Below are 27,165 nucleotides of genomic sequence, written 5' to 3'. Positions count from 1 at the left end.
TATCGTATCGCCAGCTCCAAAAGTCGATATTATAATTTTTTTATATTGAATTCTACCTACCAGGTGTCTATTACATAGTGGTTGGATCAATTTCACTCAGATCTGACACAATCTATGACATTGCCTAACTCCTTCTCCAATTTCACCTCATCCATGGCTAAATGTTTAGTATCTATGTTAAACCATCTCTTTGCCATCCATCCTCTCTCTGTCTGTGTGTTCCTGTCCAGCTGAAGAGAGAGAGGGAGCAGAGGGTTAAAGCCAAAGCCAGTGAAGAGGAAGAGGAGGGTGGAGAGTTTGATGACCTGGTGTCTGCCCTGCGCTCTGGAGAGGTCTTTGATAAGGACCTGTCCAAAATGAACCGCAGAAAACAGCGCAAGCACAACGCATACGACGGGAGCCGAGAGAGGCCGTCGACAAAACTAGAGCAGTAAAAGAGGACCCCTCAGAGAGACTGGTGAAGCCCCCTGCTCAAACACACATGAATGTCTATGGAACACTGCTGGCAATGAGTCATTATTTTTCACCTAACCCTAACATGCTGGTAGTGGGTCAAGGTTGTATATATAGAAAATAAATAGATAGATATACACTCACCAGCTACTTTATTAGGTGCACCTGTTCAATGGCTTATAAAAACAAAAAGCTAATCTTCCAATCACATGGCCGCAACTCAAGGCATTTAGGCATGTAGACGTGGTCAAGACAACATGCTGAAGTTAAAACCGAGCATCAGAATGGGGAAAAAAGGGGGTCTAAGCAACTTTGAACATGGCATGGTTGATGGTGCACGGCAGGATTTATCCATGCTTTCATGTTGTTTACGTCAAATTCTGAACCTGCCATCTGAATGTCACAACTGAAATCGAGACTCATCAGACCAGGCATGATTTTTTCAATCTTCTATTGTCCAATATTGGTGATCCTGTGAGAATTGTAGCCTCAGTTTCCTGTTCTTTGCTGACAGGAGTGGCACCCGGTGGGGTCTTCTGCTGCTGTAGCTCATCTGCTTCAAGGTTGGTCGAGTTTTGCGTTCAGAGATGGTATTCTGCATACCTTGGTTGTAACGAGTGGTTATTTTAGTTACTGTTGCCATTCTATCATCTTGAACCAGTCTGCCCATCCTCCACTGACCTCTGACATCAACAAGGCATTTTACGTCCACACAAATGCCGCTCACTGGATATTTTTGCTTTTTCGGACCATTCTCTGTAAACCCTAGAGATGGTTTAGAGTGAAAATCCCAGTAGATCAAAAGTTTCTGAAATACTCAGACCAGCCCGTCTGGCACCATCAACATGGCCATGTTCAAAGTGACTTAAAACCCCTTTCTTCCCCATTCTGCTCGGTTTTAACTTTAATAAGTTGTCCTGTCCAGGTCTACATGCCTAAATGCATTGGGTTGCTGCCATGTGATTGGATGATAAGTTACAGTGGCTTGAAAAAGTATTCATCCCCCTTGAACTTTTCCACATTTTGTCACGTTAAAACCACACACGTACATTTTTTTTATTGGGATTTCATGTGATAGACCAACACAAAGTGGCGCATAATTGTGAAGTGGAATGAAAATGAGATATGATTTACAATTTTTTTTATAAATAAAAACTGAAAAGTGTGGCATGCAAAAGTATTCAGCCCCCCTGAGTAAATACATTGTAGAACCACCTATCGATGCAATTACAGCTCCAAGTCTATTGGGGTATGTCTCTACCAGCTTTGTACATCTACAGACTGACATTTTTGCCCATTCGTCTTTGCAAAATAGCCTGAGCTTCAGATTCAGCTTCAGATTGGATGGAAAGCGTCTATGAACAGCAATTTTCAATTCTTTCCAGATATTCTCAATTGTATTGAGGTCTGGACTTTGACTGGGCCATTCTAACACATGACTATGCTTTGATCAAAACCATTCCATTGTAGATCTGGCTGTATGTTTAGGGTAGTTGTCCTTCTGGAAGGTGAACCTCCACCCCACTCTCAAGTCTTTTGCAGACTAACAGGTTGTGTGCCCTGTATTTGGCTCCATCCATCTTCCTATCAACTCTGACCAGCTTCCCTGTCCCTGCTGAAGAAAAGCATCTCCACAGCATGATGCTGCCACCACCATGTTTCACAGTGGGGATGGTGTGTTCAGGGTGGTGTGCGGTGTGAGTTTTCCACCACACATAGCATTTTGCATTATGGCCAAAAACTTCAATTTTGGTCTCATCTGACCAGAGCACCTAACTCCAACCCTTGCCACAAACCATTCGGGGGACACAGCATATTCAGATCAGATCAAACTGGAAGTTTTTGGCCTAAATGCAAAATGCAATGTGTGGCAGAAAACTAACACTGCACATCACCCTGAACACACCATCCCCACTGTGAAACATGGTGGTGGTGGCAGCATCATGCTGTGGGGGTCCTGTTCTTCAGCAGGGACAGGGAAGCTGGTCAGAGTTGATAGGAAGATGGATGGAGCCAAATGCAGGGCACACAACCTGTTAGAGTCTGCAACAGACTTGAGAGTGGGGTGGAGGTTCACCTTCCAGCAGGACAATGACCCTAAATTTCGATCAACACATATGCATGTGTTAGAATGGCCCAGTCAAAGTCCAGACCTAAATACAATTGAGAATATCTGGAAAGACTTGAAAATTGCTGTTCACAGACGCTTTCCATCCAATCTGATGCTGAATCTGAAGCTCGGGCTATTTTGCAAAGAAGAATGGGCAAAAATGTCAGTCTGTAGATGTGAAAAGCTGGTAGAGACATACCCCAATAGACTTGGAGCTGTAATTGCATCGATAGGTGGTTCTACAACGTATTGACTCAGGGGGTATGAATACTTTTGCAAGCCACTGTATATGTGTTAACAAGAAAATGAACCACTGCACCTAATAAAGTGGCCGGTGAGTGTATGTAGTTTATGGAAACTGTGGAAGGCCAAAGAGATGACTAGTTGGTTGATAATAATCTTTGAAGCCATTTGTTTTTAAACTGCTCTCATAAAGGGATGACTCAGAGGAATAGTTTAGGACCTCCCTATGAATACGTTGTTATAAAGCCTGGACATGGAAGGAAGCAGCTCACTAACTAAAGGAATGGTTCCACATTCACCAACACAAACAAGATGTCCTCATGTACTACACACACTGATAACAATTTAATCGCTGTTCCAACCTCTCAGGTCTCTATAACAGCTACTACTTGCATAGCACATGACCATGGACAGCCCCTCAACTCATTCTGTAAAGAAGCAATATGTCAGAGAGTTCAACCAGAAGAATGTCTCAGAGGTGGTATAGTAGGTGTAACCTATATTTATCAGAGCCAGGCTAGCTGTTTTCCCTGGTTCCACTCTTTACGCTAAAGTAAGCTAAGCTAAGATAGTGACATCCTAACTCCAGCTCCATACATAGACAAAAGATTGACATAAAAATGTTAATGTCACTCTCTAGATAGATAGGGATGAACAGTACTTAACTTAACAAACCAAATGCACTGGAGACAAAGTGAGCACAATGATTTCCTCTGTAATTCCTCTTGCACTACTTTAGTTTTTATGTGAAAACATCTGTTTACTTTAAGGCTATTTCTGTGAGTTTTTCTACTATCATGTTTTTTGTGTCTAGAGCATTGTTCTTGTTTTGTAAAGGAATATTTTGCACAATATAACATAATATATTATTGTCCATGATATAATAGAATATATATTTAATGTGAAACAAATGTTTGCAGTGTGTTTATATGACCTGTTCAGAGACAATTTGACCTTTTCTAATTTGTTAAGTAATTGGTACAGCCAATAGCAGACACTGGAGCTGTCTGAAACTACAGGCCTACATTCTCTCACAATTTAATTTATATAAGTTAATGAATGTATCTAAATGTATGTAACTGTCTATTTATGTGCAATTACAATCATTGAAGAGGGCTCTTGAGTACTTTCATGTTCTTTTAATGGCGCGATATATATTGCAAAAACGATACATAGAGAAAGAGAGAAGTAACAATAATTGAATATGTTCTACAAATCACAGTGTTAGAATACGTGTGGTTAAATCGAGTTCCATTTAAATCGTTCTGAAGGAAAAAATGGTCTGTTCATCCTTTAAAATGTTGATTAATCAAAGTTACATTCATACAGAGTTTCAAACATGGTTATTAAACAGTAGTAACTGTCAATATTAACCCTTTGGCAGTTCCTTCCTGTCAAGTGTTCAGGTGTGCGTTGCCGTCGGTCACAGACTACTCCATCCATTCTACTCCACTTTTTTTAATCGAGAGTTTGTAAATATCTGCACATATATCTTTCATTTTGTAAAGATGTTTTCTTTTTTTACAATCAGTTTGAACAATACACTTTTGCACTCCTTACAATTATTATTACAATTGTACTTCTCTAACCAACAATCAGTATTATCAGTTGATACAAATATAATGTGGGTGACGTGATGAAATCAAAGATGTATTGTTCTTAATCAAGAAGGACTTTCCCATAGCAAGGGCTTGTAGTTTGTCCATGTGTCCACTGATGGCTTTGAGTGGCTTTGGTGAATGAGTTTGTTCACCTGGATGCAGATAAGGGATTCAATGACATTTACAATATTATTTGTGATAATACTGATTTTTTTTAACAATAAGTAGAAATAATGTATTTAAGTGTACCAACGTTTTTTCATGATTGCTGCCAGTGACTTTAGAAATCATTTTGCGTCAGCATCAGATGTATAGCCAGTTGTCTATACTCAACTTCTAAGGAGAGAATGTTTTCAGACAGGCACGGTTATATCCAAAACTTTATTTTGTGCTATTTGTTTCTCAACTGTGTGGACTATTAAGACCCCTCTATATGCTTTAAATAAAACCTATAATGTTTCTTCCATCTGTGTCATTTGTCATTTTCTTGGATTTCTCTTAACACTGAGGGGGAAGAATTAAAGAAACTGAATTGAAGAAATAGCAGAGAAACTTTTAGAAGTAAGAATTCTATAAAAAGGATTGTTACTTTAAAATAAGTAATATGGTAAACATAAGGAATGTATTAGCTCCATCTTTATTGTCACTGCACAGATAACATGTAATCAAATACTTTCACAAGAAATAGCTTAGTCCGACATGTTTTTATTATTGTTTGCCTATTTCTTAATTGCTATGGCAATGTTAACTTTTGTTTTCCATGATACAACCCCAGAGAGACACACACACACACACACACACACACACACACACACACACACACACACACACACACACACACACACACACACACACACACACACACACACACACACACACACACACACACACACACACACACACACACACACAGAGGCCTATCTATGGAAACCCGATGATGGAAACATATTGTGGCGCCCCTTGTGGAGGCTCTCGTGTTTTCAGAAACAAAACAAAGCTACATTCAAGAGCAGCAGCAGAGCGCTGTCATGTTCCGCTATCTAACTTATTTGAAACTAGCCTATTAGTAGCGCAGGTCACAAGCTGAACACGTTAGTTAGGACACTCAATAAAACTTCGGTTTACCGGGTCAGTTCCGCTGTTTTTCTTCTGTTTCTATTAATGTGTCTGTCTGTCTGTCTGTCTGTCTCCTTCTCTGTGTTTGGTGGGAGGTTCACGAGCGCCCAGCCCACTGTTGTTTCATTAGGCAGCATTTCTAGGGAGCTAACGGTGGCTACTTCCTGAATTCACAGCAACAGATGAAACCAGGCTGCGTCTGTGTGTCAGGAGCCAACACAGACCGCAGCGGACCATTCCGTCCCGTCGATTAACACACGGTCCTCTGCCCGTTTGAAGTGCAGCCCGGTCGGCCTGCGTTGAGGAGCGTCGCCGCTGTGCCGCGATGGTGGAGACTCCATCTGGCTGTCTTTTTGAGGACATCCAGTATGAAGACATCCAAGTTGAAGCGGTAACTTATTGAGCAACAACAGCTCCACAGAGGACATGAACGCTAGCTGTGTGTGTCGCTGGGGAACAAATGCTCTGGTTGTAGGAGTTGAAGTGCAGCTACGTATTGTGTAGGCTACAGTGCGGTACAGTGTTCTTGAGCAGGGCGGAGATAACAGACTTTAACTCTACCGGTTACTAATTTAAGTCAAATAGAGTAAGAGTTTTCACTGAGCTGAGGTCAGAACAAACCATTTAAACACGAAAATATTTGCTACTGAACCTAAATGCACAACCAGAGCAAGGCCCAGTCTGGAAAAGGGCAGTCTGGTCGTAAAAATTGCAACAGTAAAACTCAATTGTAGCTATTAAAGTAAAGAGGGTGGTGTGTGCGTGCGCTTCTGACTTAAGTGACTTTCAGGGGACACGCACTAGAGTAAAAACCCGTTGATCTGGGACGGTGTGTTCAAATGGGGACAAAAGCTGTGATTTTCAGGAGCAAAGTGACATCGGTCATGTTATTAAAAACCTATAATAAATCCCGAATCAATTTATTTTCTTTATTTTCAATAATTTCCCGAATAAAACATGTTTTATGTTATGTTTTCTTGTTGTCTTTTTTCAGGCTGTTGGCAGAGGGACGTTTGGTGTTGTGTTCAAGGCCATATGGAAAGGACAAGATGTAGCAATCAAGACCATTGAGAGTGAGAATGAAAGGAACGCTTTCCTTGTTGAGGTAAGGTAAACCCTCTATGTTCTCTGTTACCCCTTTTCCATTATTAGGTTCCAGTTCTAGGCTGGTGCTAGAGCTGGTTCAACTTGGGAACCTATTAAGAACCGTTTGTTTTTCCATCACCTAGAGAGCAACATCATGACGTCATTGTAAACGTCGGCCAACGCCGCAGCTCTTCAGGCTAACGCTAGCTTTAAGCACATCAACAACAACAACAGCGGCGGATATGTCTTATTTTTACACGTGTTGCCTCTGTCTTTGCTTTGTTAACCTAACACCACCTGTCCAGTGTATTTGCGCTGGTCGTCATGATCGCTACATTCAGGATTATGTTATGCTTACGTCTCGTAGTAGCTGTCTTTTTAAATATGGCGGGCATGAGGTTTGAGCTGGTCTGGTTGGTCAGGATAATCCCTCCCCCGGCCCCTTATGTAATCACTTCCCAGTTCCAGACCAGCTCAGCGTTGGTGCGCCTCTCGTGCTAGTGTTTCTGACTTGGAACCGGTTCTCTAGCAGTGGGAAAGCTAAGAACCTGTTCCTGACTGGGCTCCAGCATAGAACCAGCCTGAGTTTGCCTCAATGGAAGAGGGGTGTGTGCACCATGAAACCTGCAGCCAGCCTTGTGTTCCAGATGTGTAGCAATGGTCAACCAATTTTTGGCAGTTTGGTCCAATTTGTTTTATCACAAATACTGGAGCCTGGTATTTAGCTGCATGTCAGAATACAGGTATCAATTAGGCCTTTCACACCGCCGCAAAATCGGAGCTAGTTCCGAGCTAGAGACAGTTTTATGGTTTCACACCACCAGAGAGCCGGCTCCGGGCTGTAAAAACCGGTTCAACCCCAACCCCAGGATTGAGCTGGGCTAGAAGTGAGAACTGCCTGCGCCAGCGGCCGGGGGAGGGATTATCCTGACCAACCAGACCAACTGAAACCTCATGCCCGCCATATGACCGCTACTACGAGACGTAAACGTAACATAATTACCGAATGAGCGATCAAATTGACCGGCAAAAATACGCTGTATGGGTCCTGTTTGCAAAGCGAGAGCCAACACGTGTAAAAATAAGACGTATTCGCTGCTGTTGTTGTGCTTAAAGCTAGCGCTAGCTTTAGCGTACCACCTCTTGTACCACCAGGTGTATGTGTGGTGTAGCTCGCCCACATGTAGAGAATATGGCAGAATAAGGATGACTTACTGTATCTGAACATATGACTTGATTCCACATCCCTGTAGACCAGTGTCTATGGTTCCTGCACCACTGACTCTCACGTGTGTACTCATCTTGGTAAAGGCCGCCTATTCATTTTAAATGTCTGTTTTTTTTTGCACAGCTTCGCCAGCTCTCTCGGGTGAGCCACCCCAACATTGTTAAACTGTTTGGCTCCTGTGACAATCCAGTAAGTGTACAACACTCCACACTGAGCCTGTTTGTTGTCAAACCTGTCAGTGCCCTTCTTTTATGATGTATACCGTAAACGTTGCCCACTTCTAAAGATATCTTTGCAACTCATTCATTCACTATGCATCCTGTTAAAACACAGAACATTCCCTTAGTTTGTTCCACATAGGATTTAACAAGGATTGATAACTGTGTATTATCTAGTGCAACAACATACACACTACTACATGGACAAAGGTAGATTTGTTTTTAAATGTAGTGCTATGCTTACCATGTCCCACTAACTGAGATAAAGTTGACACAATCTAATGACAAGGTGGATCTATATGAGTAGACAAGTTGTGTGTATCAAACACAGTAACATCAGAGTACAGTTTGTAGGGTTAAAAACCTTCTTATCTTATTTTGGCACATCCTCTGAAATAGAGTTAGCCTGGTCCAACCAGACCATCGTACTTCATTTCATTTGTACAGAAGGTCAGGAATCGCCCTATTGGCAAACGTTCACTCACTTGGAGGCCGGTGTCTGTTGAAGTTTAAAACTATTGGATCTGTCCAGTGCCACTCTGGATCAGCCAACCAATCGCATAACGTTTGGTCGTGACGTGTGTCATGAGCCGGCTTCTGACGGTGCGTTCCAGTTGGATAGGGAACTCGGAAATTTCTGACTTCTATACATATTGTAGTCTATTGATCTACCGGTATCTGGCAACGGTAACTTGTTAGAGCCTAACGTTTAGTTATTTGGATGAGAAAGGTTGTAGGCGTCCATACTTTCCCAAGCAGATGCACTGGAACACAGACAGGTCGGAACTACCAAGTCGGGAGTTCCGAGTATAAAGGAACGCAGCATTCAACTGAAACTGGAGCGCGACTTCGACGTCATCGTTCTCAGCCACTCGCTCTGTTCGCTGATTGGACATACACAAATCAGGACGAGCAGGAGCTCATGAATACACTGCAGCCCCAGACTGACTACTGAAGTGAAATGAAAATTGAGCGGAAGTAGGTAGGCGGGCGGAGCCAGGCTAAAATAGAGTAGCATCATCTTAGAATTAAGTAGTTGTAGTTGTTGCCATTGGTTGAACAGTAAATTGAGCTACATTTAGAGGCGGTTACAGCCTTGCCTTGCCTCATATCATGGTTTCACTGCCAAGTTAACATGCTGTGTGTTCTCAGGTCTGTCTGGTCATGGAGTATGCAGAATGTGGCTCTTTATACAACCGTAAGTAATTTGTATGTGTGTGGTGGATCGCTAGTTGATTCATGTTGATGTATTTATCATTATAACAGCAGCACCAATGTACGATTTTGGGGCGACTGTTGCTCAGGTGGCAGAGCGGGTCGGCCAATGATCGAAGGGTTGGAGGTTCGATCCCCGTCCTGCCACTTGTGTCATGGTTGTTGTGTCCTTGGGCAAGACACTTCACCCACCTTGCCTCGTGTGAATGTCGATAGTTAGCCTGCTATCGGTGTATGAATGTGTGTGTGAATGGTAACGTGTAAATGGGAACAGGTCTCCCTTGCAAAAAGAGTCTCTGGTCTCAATGGGATTTACCTGTATAAATAAAGGTTAAAAAAAACAAAAAGAAAACCACACCACGCCACTCACACTCATTATGCAACAGTTCCAGAGTGGAATGGAGATGTGCAGTAATGTGATGTTATTCTCTCATGTCGTTTGCCACTTGACCTCAGTCCTGCACAGTGCAGAGCCACAGCCCGAATACACAGCCGCCCACGCCATGAGCTGGTGTCTGCAGTGTGCCGTGGGAGTGGCCTATCTGCATTCTATGAAACCTAAGGCCATAATACACCGGGACCTCAAACCACCAAAGTAAGACTGTCTGTTTCACCAAAAATATGTAATATGATCCAATTATATACATTTATCATTGACCATCACAATTTACAAGAGAGTTTATTAAGATGCTCAATATGACAATAATTGTAATCATGTATGACTTATAATAGATGTATCTGATATGTTCTGAATGTCTATGTTGTTCCTCGGTTCCTGCTGTGACTCAGCGTACTGGAGTGTGAGTGAGCTCATGGCTGTGCACAGGGCCAAATGTCTGCTGTTTCTATAGAGAAAGGGCATTCTGGGTAATTGCATACCTGCAAACTCGTCGCTTTTCGGCGAAAATCGCCGTTTAGAATCAAAATATATGACCCACGTGAATCGTATAGATCCGAAGAGTTTTTGTTTTTGGGAGGGGGGGGGGGGGGGGGTAGCGGCAGCTGCCAGAGAAGTCAGCCAGCGCTTCCCAGACTGGACTGTGTGGGCGAGTTACCGTAGTGTGAGACAAGGGAATATCGCTATCTTGGCAATAAAACATCTTTGGTAGACGTCATGAGTATTGTCCAATCAGCGTTAAGATCGGGCACAAGCATCACTGCTGCCGCTGTGTGTTCAGACTTTAGAATTGGCTAAAAGTCTCAATTAAAGCCCTTTTGATAATAAAAAATTAGAGGCTTTGATTAAACACTGTCAATGCTTCAGAGGTTAATGTAACAGCCTACTGAAACAGAAACTATACGGAGGGACGCAGCTACAGGTACAGTCCCTTTATTTAGTCGCGCTGTCAGTTTGCCGACATGGCTCTCTGTTAGACTCGAGACATAGAAAAAGATCGCGGAAGCCGTTCCCGTAGACAAAGTTAACGGGCAGGATATCCCCGACTGATTTCATCCATCAAACCACAGAGTTTTTTCTGAGCGGCGTCTCACTCGCTCACTGGGTCTCCCGGGTCCCGGTGATTTTCACCGTCACAGCGATCGACTCGCTGCTTTGCTGGGGCGGAGACTTTGTGTGAAGGTGATTTAACATCACGGTCGTAGACGAATGTTATAACTTTATGCTGCATAGTTTGCACTGCACTGTTGACCCACACAGGACTCTTAAGTGAAGCTGACAGTTTAATGAGCGCACATTGCAGAAATGAAGTGTCTGCAGTGCGCTCACAATCAGAGCCGACCGACAGGCCCCCCCCCCCCCCCCCCCCCAATTTATTTTTATTTTTATTTTTTAGTTTGTGTGTTTGATATTAACATCATATTATTATATCATACAAAAAAATGAATACAATGTTTTGATCTAGATAGCCTAGTTAATAGCCCAATAATTTAATCAGTTCATCTGGGAGGTAATCCAAGTTTAACTGATCACGTCACGTTCACGTCCAGTGTGTATTGAGTTTATTTAAAAACATTTGGAAATGGGGCTCAGATGCCCATGCACTGTATAACCTATTTCAGCCTCGTCTGTGGAAAAAAAGATAGCTGGACAACAGAGTTCTTCTGCTTCATCCCTCTCACTGCATTTAAATGTATTCATTATATTACAGAGAAATATGTCCCATAAAAGAAAAAGAGCACCAAGCCCAACCCAGAGGACCCTGCATAATATTTTATTTTAAATGAACATTTTAATGGAAAATCCAAGAAGCTTCTAATTCATCCGACCCAGTGTCTCCAAATTATTTGTTCACACAAAATTCCTCAGATTTAGCCTCTTAATTTCCCTCTCAAAGTGCACCAGATTCATGCATTTCACTTTAAAAAGTTTAAAAAAAATCTCCTGGGGGGGCATACCTAGAAGGGCATACCTAGAAGGGACGGGTGTTTGTCACCTTTTTCACCTCCTATGAGTTTGCAGGTCTGTAATTGTGGCTTAGTTTTGGAGTCAACTTGCACTTCTAGAAGATATTAACTGTGTGTTGAATTTGCCAGCAGTCCAGTGCAGTACACAGTTTTAGATTGGTGAAGAATAGAGGCCTGTTTCGGTGGGAATTGCAGTCAGAGGCATGGTGAATGGGGGGGGGGGGGGGGGGGGGGGGGGTGGTATGTATGAAAAGGCCTAATACGAGTTAGACACTCAATATACATGGCCTCTACAACTGGAAATGTAAAAGTATAAACTATTACTGCAAAAGGTTTTGATATTATGGTTATTATAAATCTGCTTAAGATGTATCCTCCATTTTTAGAATTAAGTTAAGTTCTATTCGCTGAATAAAACCAAGCCCTTTACTCAATAAACTACCCTAACCCTGACCAAACATTAAAAAAAAACAATTATCATTTTCTTTCGTTTTTTTAATCCATTCTGTTGGTCCGTTCATCCAACAACACCTCCGTTCAGACTGAATGATCTCAATTTCCCTCAAAAATGGTCAATACGTTCTTAATTTTAGCTTAAATTTTTTTAATTTTGCAGACACTCTTTCTTTTCATCTAGTGCATTCTTCATGTCAAAATGTACATTTATACAATACTTTTATCTTTGACAACATACCTGCAGGAAGATATTTGAACTGAATTCATTCCCCCTTTACATTCACTAATATATCTTGCAGAAGTCCACTGTGTAATTCTTGCGTCCCCTGCACTTTTCCAGTCTGCTCCTGGTGTCTCGTGGGACTGTGCTGAAGATCTGTGACTTTGGAACAGCGTGTGATATCCAGACCTACATGACCAACAATAAAGGCAGTGCAGCCTGGATGGCTCCAGAGGTGTTTGAAGGTGAGAAAAACAAACGCTCTGTTCACTTCTCATCGTGGGGCTCCGTAATCTTTGAGGATCCTTATGGAAAACATTTCTTAGACACAATCAATTTCCTATTTGTCAGTGTTTCTATTGGTATCCAGTCAATGCAATGCAAACTGCATGTTTACAAATACATCTACCAGCTGAATCTGTTAACAGCAGACAAACAAACACAATCCAATGTAATACGTCAACCAAACAAGTAACATACAATAAAAAGGCTACCTGCTATAGGGGAGAGTGGCCTGAGTTGTGCCAGTGGGGAAGTTGTGCCACCCCTTGTTTCTAGAAAACCGTGGAAGAAATTGGAAATGTGACCATATATTTAAGAAGAGCCATCCATTTGGCTCATCTTGTAAAGAAGGGAGACGCACATTTAAACTCAAAAAACTGTGTTTTGCCTTTCAAAGTAAAATTTCCATGATCAAGGTTTTTTGATTATTGTGTCTGAACAATTATAGACAAGTTTGAAAACATTTGACACATGTTTTAGTGCTTTAGTATGCTACACTTTGAGTCTATACAGTTGGCAGGATGTCAGCCCTAAACTGCTGCATCATGCTAATTATCACAAATTCTGGGGTTTGGGTGATTTGTGCCAAAGGTGAGTTATAAGTAAGTAAGTACAATGTATTTATAAAAGCACATTTATAACAGTTTTTACTGTTCAAAGTGCTGTACATAGTGCATTCAGTAGGTAAACAATGAAGGTAAAATAACATTAACAAAAATAAAAGACATAAAGCCCATACATCCACATATAAACAAAGATAGTAGTGTGGAGGTAAGATAGTTAATGGGGAGGAAAAGCCAGGGTGTACATATGGGTTTTGAGCCTTGATTTTAAAGGCAGAAATAGAGGAGGAATCACATTTGTCAGGTGGCAGTTGGTTCCACAAGCACGGAGCAGCTAGTGCAAAGCACATTTCTGAGAGTTGTGCCAGTGGCATGGCAGAAAGTGATTGTCTACAGTAGCTCAGAAGAGACTGACATCTCCATTCCACTTAACGACACCACTGACAAGAGTTCAGATGGCCAGAAAGATGATGATGGTGACTTTGTCATTGTGAGCTTTGCAGATAAAACCATTAGATCTGCTAGGCCTTGTTTAAGAAAATTGACCTTCACTCTTTGTAAAATATTTACTTTATTTACTTTAAATAAACCTTTAAATAAGTAATTGTCTTATGGATTATTCTTGCATTACAGTTTATGAGATATATATCAATGGCACAATTTACCCCACACCGGGGGCAAGTTGTGCCACAAGACAACTTTTTTTCCGAAAGCTATATTTCTTAAACAGTTTATTCCAGATCCAAAGTTATTATTGCCAGGGATGCACAACATCCTGAAATATATGTACATATTTATATTTGGAGACAAAACTGTCAAGGCATCACTTTGAGTAAAAAGTGGCACATCTCACCCCACTCTCCCCTATATGTAATATATTAAGCCTGAGGTGACTGTACATAGTGTGTGTCTTTTGTGTGGAATGAGCAGAGTCTGGCTGTGTGTTCCTCAGGCAGTAACTACAGTGAGAAGTGTGACGTGTTCAGCTGGGGCATCATCCTGTGGGAGGTCATCACACGCAAGAAACCCTTCGATGAGATCGGTGGCTCTGCCTTCTGCATAATGTGGGCCGTGCACAGAGGTGAGCACCAGCCGTACCCTAACCCTAACCCCCTACCCTCACCCTAAAACCATGTCATTTCGAAGGAGCGTTCCTAACCCCTAACTCCATCCCTACCCTAACTCCACTCCTAACCCTAACCCCACCACGACCCTAACCCTTAACTCCACCCCTACTACTGAGTAACAGTCTCTAAACCTGCGGATCCCACTGAAAATTAAAAGGCAAATTCAAACAATTTTAAACATCAAGTGTGTTTAGTAGTGCTGGGAATTACTACAAACTTGTGGGAACACTACCCCATTCTCCAACCCAACTTTGGTTTTTGCTTTGAATTGTGGGTAATGTAGGCACCAGATTTTTATAAGGAATAAAAGGACTGTATCTGTGTTTTTGCTGCATCGATGTATGGATTTTTATAGAAGTGAGACGTAGGGTTGGGTAATCAGGTCTACTTTCAGATCTCTTTTCAGTGTACACATGTTGAAACTTTCTCCTACAGTACGTTGCATACATAAACATTTATAAAAGTGTGTGAACACAAATATATCTTTCCCCTCTAATTGGTAACACGGTAGGCAAACTGGGTCGTAAAGTACGGCTTTGATTCACATGTCAAACTACTTGTTAACTGCTCTGCGCCAAGGAGACCTGTCGCTCCACTAGATCAACATGTATAAATGCATGATTAGTTAAAGGTTCCTTCATAGGACATCCTATCATCTTGGAAAAAAACTATTGTTATCCATCCCTTCAATCCTATCTGATCGGCGATCGGAACAAGCATAGTGTGATTCTGAATTCCTTTCGTCCTCTGTAAACAGCCATCTGTGGCTCCTGGAGACACTTTGAGGAGCTCACACGCTGCTCAGAGTGTACTGAGGGCTAATCATCTAAGGTTCTGGAGCCATCAAAGCTTCTAACAGGAAGACATCCCAGGCTCACTGACTGACTAGATCTCCCCTGTGTTGCAGGTACGCGGCCTCCTCTGATCAAAGATCTTCCAGAGCCCATAGAGACTATGATGACCCGCTGCTGGGACAAAGAGCCCAGCCAGAGACCCTCCATGGAGGAGGTGAAGAACACCATGAGCCATCTCATGCAGGTACAGTCCCATCTCCTACTGGAACACCCCCTAAAACCAATAATTGTCATTTTTACATTTTTGTTGTGCATAATAAGCAAACAAATAAACATGAATTAGCTTTAATAGTGTTGTTATGTGTGTTTGAACTCTGGACATGAAGCAGTCCTCATTGGGACACGCTTGTATTGATTCAGCCTAATGAGTGAATATCACCTCTCGATACGCTACCTCCGTACTGTGTGTGCGCTGAAAAGAAAATCTGTGCGAATACTAGGAGTGTGCACGTGAACACAGATAAAATAAAGATCTCTCTGCCTTTCTCTCTCTATCTTTCTGCCTGTCTTTATCTCTTCCTCTCTCCACTGCACACTGTCACTCTGATGGCATCGGGAAAAAATAGACATAAATCAGTGCTTCTGGTCACGCTGTACTTCTTTGTGTGGGGTTTATACAGTTTTTTCTGAAGAATCTTTCTGAATGTTCTGCGTGCTGTGTGTCTCTCTCCCCCCCCCCCCCCAAACAGTACTTCCCAGGCTCTGATGAACCTCTGAAGCTCCTGCACCAGTCCTCAGCCAGTAGGAGTGGCTCTTCCTCAGCCACCAGCACAGGTAGCTATCAGCTCTGTACATTACATATTGATTTAACATATTAACATTACACCTGCTATTTTATGCTGATTTGAATGTTTCACTTACTTTTTGCTTATTGTGTGTTGGCTTTATTGATACACCAATTTGTTTTTTCTCATGTACTTATTTTATGGTAAAGTGTCTTTGAGTACCTTGAAAAGTGCTATATAAAATACTTGTATTATTATTACTACTAATGCACACACTGTCAACCCTAAGAACATATCTATGGTGGCAAATGGGTGTATGTGTTTGCTGTCTCAGGCCCGTATGCTGACTACACCATCAGCAGTAACAGGAGTGACGACAACTCAGAACACAGGAACTCTATTGGCCGAGAGGAAACCCTCAAAAGCTTTGATTCCAAATTCCCACTACAGTTCAAACCCTCCAAGGTAATGGAATAGTAATACACGCACGCACACACACACACACACACACACACACACACACACACACACACACACACACACGCCAAAGTTTTTACAGAACACATTTTTGATACAGCCTTTTTTCATTTTATAAATAACAATCCAACTCCAATTCTGAAAAAGGTGTGTTAAGTTATGTACGTGTAACACCTTCTTGGTTTAGCAGATTTAGATTTCAATGTAAGACGATATTCTGGGCCAGATTGTTAGGTTCGACTACTAGAGCAGGATGGATGATTAAAGAGACAACACAGTCAGTTTAGTTTTATGATGTATTATTGGAGGATGTATCTATAACAGTAGAGATCTTCACTTTTAACATAGATCTTTCTGACTCAATAGAAAAACACATAAAAACAAATAAATCACATAACCTTGGGCCCAAGTAAAAAAACAGGAATAAAGAAAATGTACCCCGGGGTATTTTAACTCGTATGGTGTTAATCACACCAATAATGTTTATGTTTTATTATCTACACATCTATTTCATTGTTTCTTGTACATATATGCATATGGGGTGATGTAACACAGCGGTAAAAAAACAATTAAGTTTTTCAGTTTAAACAGATACATATGATGTGTTTGTAATGTATTGAATACATGTTGATCACATTCTGTTTTTATTCACATTTTACATAACGTCCCAACTTTTTGGGAAATTGGGGTAGTACGTACTGGTCTTAAAAATGCATTTTCGTCATGTTTTGAATAAGAACATGTATCGTAAATCAGACAATTAAAAACATATGAACAAATCCTTCTAAATCCTTACCTTACCTTACACTGTTTGAAGTAAGAAAGTCAGACGATAAGTTACTGTTTCACTGTTGTTGTGTACAGCAGCAGGGCCCACAGTTTGGTTTACAAACATATTCTGGTCTTACATGTGGTTTCAGGTGCCTCAAAATCATTTCTATTTGGTTTATCATAATATAATGATTCAATACTAAGAATAACATGTAAAGAAAATATGTTCTATACTCTATATTTACAAATGTAAAAACAAATCCCCCTCCCCTGAAACTGCACAGTGCACCTTTAAATGATGCCAAGCCTCCCTGTGTCTCCTCAGACAGCCACGCCACGTAGCGGTGTGACCCGGCTGCCCAGTGCAGACAGCCTGCCTGGACGCTCCCAGAGCCCCACACACTGCTCCAGCCCTGTGGCCAGCAGCAGCAGCCAGGCAGAGCTCAGGATGACCATCAGCCCCACAGGTAGGGAGCTCCACACACTCAACTACAAGCAAGGAGCTTTCACACATTCACTTCCACTATACCTACTTAAAGGTTCAGTAAGCGGAATGGTCAGTGTAGCTAACTTCCTGTCAGTGACTGCAGTTAGCAGTCCCCTCCCTCGTCACCACGTTAATGCACTGCGGTCTTCAAGCAGCGAGTTATCTAGCATCATCTCAGATCCGTAAGTGTGATAAAACATGATGAAAAACCATCAAAACCGACATTAGGAAGGATTTTTACCTGCTCTGCCATTGTAGGCGCATACACATTCACCCATCTGTCGCTTTGCACGTGCAAGTGAGAGGGTGCCGGTTTGTAGCGTTCTCTCTTCTGATTGGTTATCAGCAGTGGGATCCCCGAAAAGTGTATTTGCCGATTACATGCAGAGCGGGTGACTGAGAGATCGGCTTTATGAAACACGCACACTATATACGTGATCACTGCATGAATAAAGAGCTATTTAACACTTATATTAACATAAATAAATCACTTACTTCACCTTTAACATCAATGTCATTTAGTGGCCAATTGAAAAGAGAATGAATGAGTTTTGGAATGGAATTGACACAACCCCCATTGTTTATCTGAACATATACAGTGAAGAAGTAAACTAGACTGAATTAGACAGAGCTGCACTCTACAACTCAACACATGCAGCTCAGTCCTGAAACAAAGTCCATGTATTAACCCTTTTTATCATATCCATATCGACTATATGAACAAAAACACCTATATTTGAGTCATCAGCCATGGAAAATCCATATTGAGCATGTGTTTTGTCAGTAGAATCCATTTAGTGGAATATGTATAACTTTTGATAATACATATTAAAATGGGTGAACAACGTTTGTTGTGTTGTGCGACCATGTAGACTCTCTGAAGACTTTCATGTTACACTGGCCCTATGTTCCAAATCACATACTCTTTCTTTTTACTACACTATATACTAAAGTACAGAAGAGTTTTAGTCTTTTTACTACACTATATACTAAAGTACAGAAGAGTTTTAGGGCCAAAGGAGCGAAAATAAATCAGATAACAAAGATTTTATTTTCATTATATCGAGAAATGTCAAGAATAAACACGAATACTCCAAAATGCTATTGGAGTTAGTGGGGCATCTGGGTATATTCAGCATACTTCAATTGACGTGCATGTATTGGGACATCCTAAATCTTTTTCTGGCATACTAAATAGTAGGGAAGTATGGGGATTGGAACGCAGGGTGGGTTAAGCTGCGAACACACCGCACTGGCCGCGCAGCAAGATTACATACAAAGTCAATGTACTAGCGCATGGCCGCGCGTCCACCCAATAATCGGCTGGGTGTATATGGCCCAATATGACCAAGCGGCGAGCCTCCTGCGTTCACGTGGCCAACCGCCGAAGGGGTCAGTGCGGTGTGTTCCCGGCTTAACACACATTATATGTGGACATTTCTGTGTCAAGAGGTTAATCACCATGAACACGTTACGGTGGGAGGGGCTTTCCAAAGCAGTTGACAATCGGCACATCACTCAAATTCATAAGAGCATTTTACAGGAGCTCATAGTGCTTATTAGCATTGATCAAAAGTGTTCCATACCTGAACATGCAACCAACAGTGAGGCTTAATTCTGCATCCACCATGTCACAACCTCTGCCAAAGCACATGTTGTAGTTTTCATTTTCTGTTCTACTTCTACGGGTTGAGTTCATCAGGAATGTGACACACACACACACAAGCTTTGAGTCATGTTGCACTGGCCACTTTAACCACTAAGGGGCATCACAGCGCAACATACCATACTGATTTTGTCAGTGCAAGTGTGTGTGCTTTGTATTCACGGCGCTCTTTACATTGTGTGTATGTGTCTTCCAGCTACCAATGGTTTAGACAGCTCCATACCCATGGCCTACCTGAAACTGGATCACCAGTTACAGGTAAGTTGAGGAAACCTTGTTGTGCTAATTAGAAGAAAGAAGCAAACACACACACACACACCCAGCTGTACTCCTTCCTAAAACACACTATATCTCTGTAAGACTTTATATCTATTTGCAGGCCAGTTAACAATATGAATGCAGAAACACAAACAAATAGTGTTAATGCAAAATACATAGATAGCATGTATTCATCATGGATAGCATGTATTCATCATACATCATAAGTGAAAGAAATGCTATGTGTGGAAATAACAGCCTTTTTTAATTTTTATAAATCATAAACAAATACTATTTACAGGTCTAAAAAATGTATTGGTCATGTTTTAAAAGAAGCAAATGCATCATAAATCAGACCATTAACAACATTTGAACAAATCCTTCTTTCATAACCTTCTTGATTATGGCAAGTATAGTTGATGGAAGTGCTTTAGAAGATTAGATTTTTTGGTTCAGAGTATTGAGATAATGGCCATTAAAGATTGTTGTACAGGAGAAATATACAGACGCGAACAGACAAGTTTTAGTCAAATAAACACCTAAATGTACATTTTGTCAGTATATCTGTCTTGAAGTTTGAAGTGTGTGTGTGTGTGTGCGCGTGTGCGTGTGTGCGTTCTTTCAGCCTCTGGCTCCATGTCCAAACTCTAAGGAGTCTATGGCTGTGTTTGAGCAGCACATCAGGATGGCTCAGGAGTATCTCAAGATCCAGTCAGAGATCACTCACCTGGTTCTCAGGAAGTAAGTCCACTCACGTGTTATTGGATGCTTTTCTTTTACCTACAGCTCTATCAGCGACTACAGAGACACTTCCATCTCACTTTTATCATTTCGTTAGCCTCATATCATAATTGCCTAAATCATATTTACTCTACATCTACTCTATTCTACATCTACTCTACTCTGCATCTACTTTTCGTTAGCCTAATAGCATAATTGCCTAAGTCATATTTTAAGGGTTATAGAGTAGGGTAAAGTAGATTAGAGATAGAGTAGTGTAGATGTAGAATAGAGTAGATGTAGAGTAAAAGTAGAGTAGAGTAAATATGATTTTGGCAATTATGCTATGAGGCTAAGGATTTGATAGTGAGTTTCTACATTACTAACGGGAGGGGAAGTTGCGACGGTTCCTTTCAGCTAGCTCACTTGATTTACTGTTAAACATGCTTAGATGTCTGGCTGGATATTATAGGTCACCTTTTTATCCTAAACATTCCCTTTTTCATGTTATATCAACATTAATATGGGTCCCTGGTGTGACTAGAGACTCCCAAAGTCTGAGAATAAACAACCCTTTCTATTTCTCCACCTCCACCTCTCTGAAAGTCACATTTCTCTCCCCTTGTGACATCATAAGGGGAGAAGCCACTTTAAATCTAACTGGCAGTAGGATTCAAACCAGCAGTTAGATTCGGGCCAATCAGAGCAGAGCTTTTTGGAAGGCTTAAAGAGACAGGCTCTAAAGCTGGGAACACACCGCACTGGCCCCCTGCGGCGGTTGGCCGCGTGAATGCAGGAGGCTCACCGCTTGGTCATATTGGGCCATATTAACCGCAGCCGCCGCCGAGATCAGACCCGTCACACTTACGGTGCAACAACAACAACAACATGGTCCAGCTGTGCCAAAAAATACAGATGTAGGTACGCTGTGTAACCAGCGGCAGTCATGTCACAAATAATATTAAAACAGCATGAAGACGCACCCCGATCGCAAATACACACACATTAACAGCAATTCAGCAACATACTAAACACATTAACACCAGCAGTGTGTGCTCAGCGGCAAAAATAAAGGCAGACATCAGCCTACCTGAAAGTGAAAGTGCGCGGTCTGGCGGAGGACAACACCGGTGCTTCGCTGTACTATATTGGAATTCCACACAGACACTGCCGTCAAGTTTGGGTTCATATTATCCTCCGGAACAGCACACAGCTGGGTGAGTTTCACTATGCTAACCGGCGCTACCTTGGCTAAAGTACAACCAACAGCTAAACAGATACAAAATACACATATTTGCAGAATGTATTGGAAGCCAAATGTCCTCACTCCACACGCCCACCTCGTCTTGCAGACCACCGGGCAATCTCATTGACATTGACATTGTATGTAATCTCGCCGCGCGGCCAGTGCGGTGTGTTCACAGCATAAGACAAAGCGTTTCAGACAGAGGGCGGGTGGCATGCGGCCCAGGAACTAAAGGATGGTGGTCGAGGAGTTCCTGGTAGTTTTGGTGGAAACGCGGCTGTATACATTTTCTTCTTCTATATTGCGTAGTTGAGAGGAGCCTGGGGCAGGTCATTGTGCATATGACTGCTGTTGACTGGTGTCTCTGCTGTGTGTTCAGACAGGAGCTGGTGTCTGAGCTGGAGCAGGACCAGAGGGAGCAGCACAGCTCCTCCAGGCTGATCCAGGAGCACAGCAAGCTGCTGGAGGAGCACAGCAGCCTGTCAGCCCACTGCCAGGGCCTCAAGAGCCTCAAAGGCAGCCTCAACAAGAGCCCCAACCAACACCACAGCTAGGACACACACCACCAGGCACTCCATGGACATTTAAGAACCCTAGGAAAAAAGCTCATTATCCTGAGGAAGAATTACAAAAGATATATCCAAATATTAGCAGTTCATTATAGAAGGGATAGGGCAGCTATCTGAAGCGTCTGTGCACATATTGGTGGGGAAAAGCCTTTGAATGGGTGTTTCCCATGACATTGGTTGAAGGGACAACTGAGTGTTTCTTGCTATCTTTCAAAGCGTATCATCATAATTGGAGGCATTCTCCCCACGTGTCGTTATCGCACAAGTTAAAAATTCAGAAATCCATTTTCACTAGTAGTAGTTAACATTCTCCAAAGGCCACTTGTAGAAGGTGTTGTAACTACAAGAAATCAGCCTCCAATATTCCCTGACTTTAAATCAGACAGAACCACCTTTTTATTGTCAATGAAATAATGAGCGTGCAGCGTCCTCTCTGGACAGCTGTACATTTGAATGTTCCTTTTGAATCACGGTTTGTATGGATACAGTGAGACCAAAGAACTTCAAAATGGACTCATGATTCAGAAAGATATATTGTGAGGTTAGAAGAGTGGCTTTTATCCATTGACTTTCATCTTTTCAATTGTTTTAAAAAAAGTAACTGCATTTGTGATTTTGTAAATTGTATCTTTTATATATATATTCATTTTATGCCACAAAATCTCCCCTTTTAAATTTTTTTTTAATGAAGAGTGTAAATGTGTGGGCCCTGTCATTTTTAAAGCCATGCGACTGTGAATGAGACAATGGTTAAAGGAGTTGTGTTACAGAGACCGTGCTGCCTGGGAGCAAAAAGAAAAGCTTTGTTGAAAGCTGTTTGAAATGGAAATATCTGTAGAATAATGAACCTTGCCTTTTCTTTTTTCTTCTGTTTAATTTCAATTTTGTTGCGTTACTTTTTTTTGTCACGGCTATATTTCACAGAATTATATTAACATTACTCTGCACTGCACTCAATTTGGGTCAAAGACATCTTCACATTGTGTTTTGTAGTCTCACTTTACTTTTGGTGATTTCTATTTCAGTGGGTTCCGTAGGGAGGGAGAATGGTTCATGTATTGGTTCAGATGTTGCCTTAGGATTGTTATTCTGTACAGTCGTCTCAGTCTGGTTTGAGAATACTTTTGACTGAAAAGCCTAACAATTCCTCCAAGATTTCTCGTGTGATGTTGAAATGTACAGACTGCAATTATATATATGCTTTTTATTTAGTTAAAAAAAAAGTTTTTAGTATTTTTTCGTCTGTTGTCTTCATTTACAAATCTTCCTTGGTGGAAACGGTTCAGTATGAAGGCTGAGTGGTGGTGAAGTATTGGTTGTGCTGTTAGACTGACCCTGCGTTCCAAATCATATACTCTTTCTTTTTACTACACTACATACTAAAGTACAGAAGAAAAAATCCGAAAAGGAAGACTTGGTGGGGAATTAATGTATTTTCAGCATACTACAATTGACGTTCATGTATTGGGACATCCTTAAAGGTGAAGTAAGCGGTTTATTTATGTTAATATAAGTGTTAAATCGCTCTTTATTCATACAGTGATCACTTACATAATGTGCGCGTCTCATAAAGCCAGCTGCTCTGCATGTAATCGGCAAATAAACTTATTGGAGGATCCCGAAATTGTTATCCAATCACAAGAGAGAACGCTACAAACTGACACCCGTCTCACTCATGGTCTCACTGCCGGTGCAACAGATGGGTGAATGTTTATGCGCCTACAATGGCGAAGCAGGTAAAAATCCTTCCCAGTGTCTGTTTTGGTGGTTTTTATCATGTTTTATCACACTTATGGATCTGAGATGATGCTAGATAACTGTCTGCTTGAAGACCGCAGTGCATTAATGTGGTGACGTAGGGACGAGGGAGGGGACCGCTAACTGCAGTCACTGACAGGAAGTTAGCTAAAAGAACCATTCCGCTTACAGCACGTTTGCGTTCCGAATCGCATACTTTCTACTATATAGTATGTAGATTTTTTTTTTAGGATGTCCCGATTCTTGTGGCCAGATTTAGGATGGTTAGAAGTACCCGGATCATGTTCTACTTCAACCGGCCAGATTGTTAGTGTTGAAAACAGCATCCTATTTGGGGGATTCTGACCCACAATCCAATGCACACGTGAAGTGACATCACATCGACGAAGCCTCCGTATGAAAGCAAACGGGGATGCGACGGATATAAAAGCAAGAGGCAAGATCAAGGCGCAATGTTATGATGAAATAAGAGAGTAAAAGTGTGTCCCAATAGTATGCCTACTGCATCCTAACTAGATTATTTTTATCGTCGGATGTAGTATGTAGAATAGAAAAAAGAAAGAGTATGCGATTCGGAACGCAACCCACCTCTTTATCTGGCATACTAAATAGTAGGGAAGTGTGGGTATTGGGACGCAGGGAGAGGTGCTGCAGTGAAGCTTTAATCAGTGCCCCTGGTTGTAATGCACAATGGTAATACTTTTTAATGGTACATGAATTATACATGAAAGTGCCTGAATTCATTTGTGTAGGACTTCATGAACTATCAGTAATTCACTAGGATTAACAGTATATCATGTATGGTTTAACACAGGAACAATACATTAATGAATCCTTCAGCTGAGGTATTGTAACGAATCAACGATTGAATGGTGCAGGTTATGGATGGTCCGATAGCAATAGCTCCGGTTAGCATGAAGACACGGTAGGCAACTTGTGGGATTCTCCTCAAGCTACTTTTATTACACATTGACCATATCAAGCCAGGTCTCTACGGCACTATATCTATTAAGCATGCATGCGTTCAGGAACATAGTCCGAGATTCCTGCCTACACCAACTCCTTACAAAATAAAGAATACAAAACGAGGCTTCACTCGTAGACTGCGTAGTTACTCAAACAGAGCGGAGAAGCACATGCTCTTCTTCTTCATGTTCAACATTAGATTCCACAACAAACAAAGGTATAAAACCGACTGTTACAATATGTTAATCATCATGATCTTTGAGTTATTACTGATGATCATGTCTTCATGGGTCAGTCTGCAGGTCACAAGCCAATATACACTCTGAGATAGACACACATCATTCCTTACAACCCTTTTTCACTTTGATTTGATGTTTTAAAGTTTACTGATCAATGAAATATACATCTAAAGTTTTCTTGGAGTTTAAGTTGCTCGATGGTGATTTGTGCCCCCAACGGAGCCTTCAAGGCAGCGCAGGTTAACGTTAGGGTTCAGGTTTGGCCCTCCAGGCAGCAACAACAAAACACAAAACACCTTGAAAGTTATCAATGTTTCGGAAAAATTACTTTTTGTCAAAAACATTGAATATCTCCTCGCAATACGCTACCTGTCTGTATGCGTGCTGAAAAAAAGTCAAGTGTTCTACACAGGCTCTGTTAACTGCTATGTAAACAAAGCGACCACTATAGCTAGCAACATGCCTGTTTACAGAGCCTAGGCTGTGAGTAACATTTTTTTCATGCCTGAAGAACGGGGAACACAGCAGGTACTATTGTGTTCACATGGCAGCATCTGCTTATCTTAGCTCAAACACTGGTAGTCAAGGGGAGCAGGGGCCTGTTTCAGGTAGCTGGTTTTACATACTCTGAGTTTAATCCTGCGCTCTGAGTTGACCAACTCAGAGCGCAGGGTTGATGAGTAACTCTGGGTTTTCGGTTTCAGAACAGTGGATCAGCGTTGGGTTTATCAACTCTGAGCGTGTTCACTCTGGGTGGAGCGTGTGCGTAAAAGTCATCGTCAATGGATCGCTGATAACATGCTTCACCATGGAAACAGAAGAAACAAATGCTTGATCCTCCCACTTCTCCACTTCTCAAAAAAGAAAAAAATAAATCTCCGCTCTTCCCACTGAGTTAGAAATATTAACGAATGAGCTTATGGTAGCCTATGGAGAAGAATTAACGGGATATTGTCTCATAACTATGATCTAATCTCCTCCGCAATTCAGAAAAAAAAAACAGAGTAAACATTTTTTGTCAAGATAATCATTTCGCTTCCGTATGAGAAGCCATTGTCTATTTTAAAAAGTTACTCATATCAGCTGTAAAGTAATAAAGCTGGCGCAGCACAGCATTGCTGACAGTGTTTTATATTATATTATATTATATAATATATATTATATATTATATTATATTTCAAAATGGAGGTTGTACACCTTCTACAACCAGTAGTAACGTACCGCCTGTCTCTCAAACTCCTATTTTCAGCCTTGATCTTCTTCCCACAAGTGTTGTTGTAGATGCGCTCCTCGCCATCAACCCCAAGAAGTACATGGGAGAGGACAATTTGGACCCGTTTTCAATCAAGCTTTCGACACATATAATATCAAAACAAATAACCCATATTTTTAATCTTTCCATCTCCTCTGGAATAGTTCCTAAAATTTGGAAAAAAGCTCACGTAATTCCTTTACATAAAGGTGGTGACAAAAATAATCTTAATAACTACAGGCCAATTTCCAAACTCCCATGCCTGGCAAAAATTCTAGAATCACTTATTAATAATCAGTTAAAAACATTTCTAACTAGTGCTTCCATTTTGAGCCCATTCCAATCTGGTTTTAGGGCAGGCCACAGTACTGTCTCTGCTGTGACTTTGGTTGTAGACAACATTGTTACAGCATTAGACAAGAAAAAGCACTGTGCAGCACTTTTTATTGATCTTTCAAAGGCCTTTGATACTGTTGACCACCATTTGCTTTTACAGAGGCTGCATGACATTGGCTTTGATCATTCTGCATGTAGCTGGTTTAGGGATTATCTCTCTGATAGACAGCAGTCAGTTAAACTCGGAAGATACCAATCTGAGTTTTTAACTGTTACAAATGGTGTCCCACAAGGCTCAATTTTAGGTCCAGTTCTTTTCACAATTTATATAAATAACATTGTTTCATCGCTAAAAAACTGTCATGCCCATCTTTACGCTGACGACACAGTACTGTATTGCATTTCCGATTCGGTGCACCAATCTATTCAGAACCTACAAAGCTCTTTTAACACCCTGCAGGACTGTCTAGTGGACCTCAGGCTGGTTCTAAATACAGACAAAACCAAATATATGTGTTTCTCCAGAGCAAGAACTACAAATTTGAATGATTTTAACATT

At 41.4% G+C, this 27,165-nt stretch overlaps 2 protein-coding genes across 3 annotated transcripts in view; both read left to right on the top strand.

The window, feature by feature from the left end:
* Nucleotides 1-4,871, top strand: part of LOC307261844 (disheveled-associated activator of morphogenesis 1-like) — a 53,730-nt gene extending 48,859 nt beyond the window's left edge. Inside the window, exon 26 of the mRNA XM_080042502.1 lies at nucleotides 231-4,871. Within this exon, the coding sequence (XP_079898628.1) occupies nucleotides 231-434 (204 nt within the window). The 3' untranslated portion in view covers nucleotides 435-4,871. The remainder of the gene's footprint in view (nucleotides 1-230) is intronic.
* A 555-nt stretch (nucleotides 4,872-5,426) lies between these two features.
* On the top strand, nucleotides 5,427-23,288 carry LOC307261385 (mitogen-activated protein kinase kinase kinase 7-like). Of its 2 annotated transcripts, none has more exons than XM_080041924.1 (15): nucleotides 5,427-5,535; nucleotides 5,700-5,914; nucleotides 6,518-6,628; nucleotides 7,961-8,026; nucleotides 9,208-9,253; nucleotides 9,727-9,865; nucleotides 12,431-12,555; nucleotides 14,108-14,236; nucleotides 15,190-15,320; nucleotides 15,826-15,910; nucleotides 16,196-16,326; nucleotides 17,435-17,576; nucleotides 19,459-19,520; nucleotides 20,146-20,261; nucleotides 21,866-23,288. In XM_080041924.1, the coding sequence occupies exons 2-15, from the start codon at nucleotides 5,849-5,851 to the stop codon at nucleotides 22,038-22,040; spliced, it is 1,524 nt and encodes a 507-aa protein (XP_079898050.1). In that variant the 5' UTR covers nucleotides 5,427-5,535; nucleotides 5,700-5,848; the 3' UTR covers nucleotides 22,041-23,288. The 2 variants fall into 2 exon arrangements, with proteins under 2 accessions (XP_079898050.1, XP_079898051.1); XM_080041925.1 differs by having other exon boundaries at nucleotides 5,452-5,535; nucleotides 5,706-5,914.
* Nucleotides 23,289-27,165: the final 3,877 nt, after the last annotated feature.

This window comes from Ammodytes marinus (assembly GCF_949987685.1).
Source record: "Ammodytes marinus genome assembly, chromosome: 15".
Taxonomy (NCBI): domain Eukaryota; kingdom Metazoa; phylum Chordata; class Actinopteri; order Uranoscopiformes; family Ammodytidae; genus Ammodytes; species Ammodytes marinus.
This window is presented reverse-complemented; position numbering and strand designations above follow the sequence as displayed.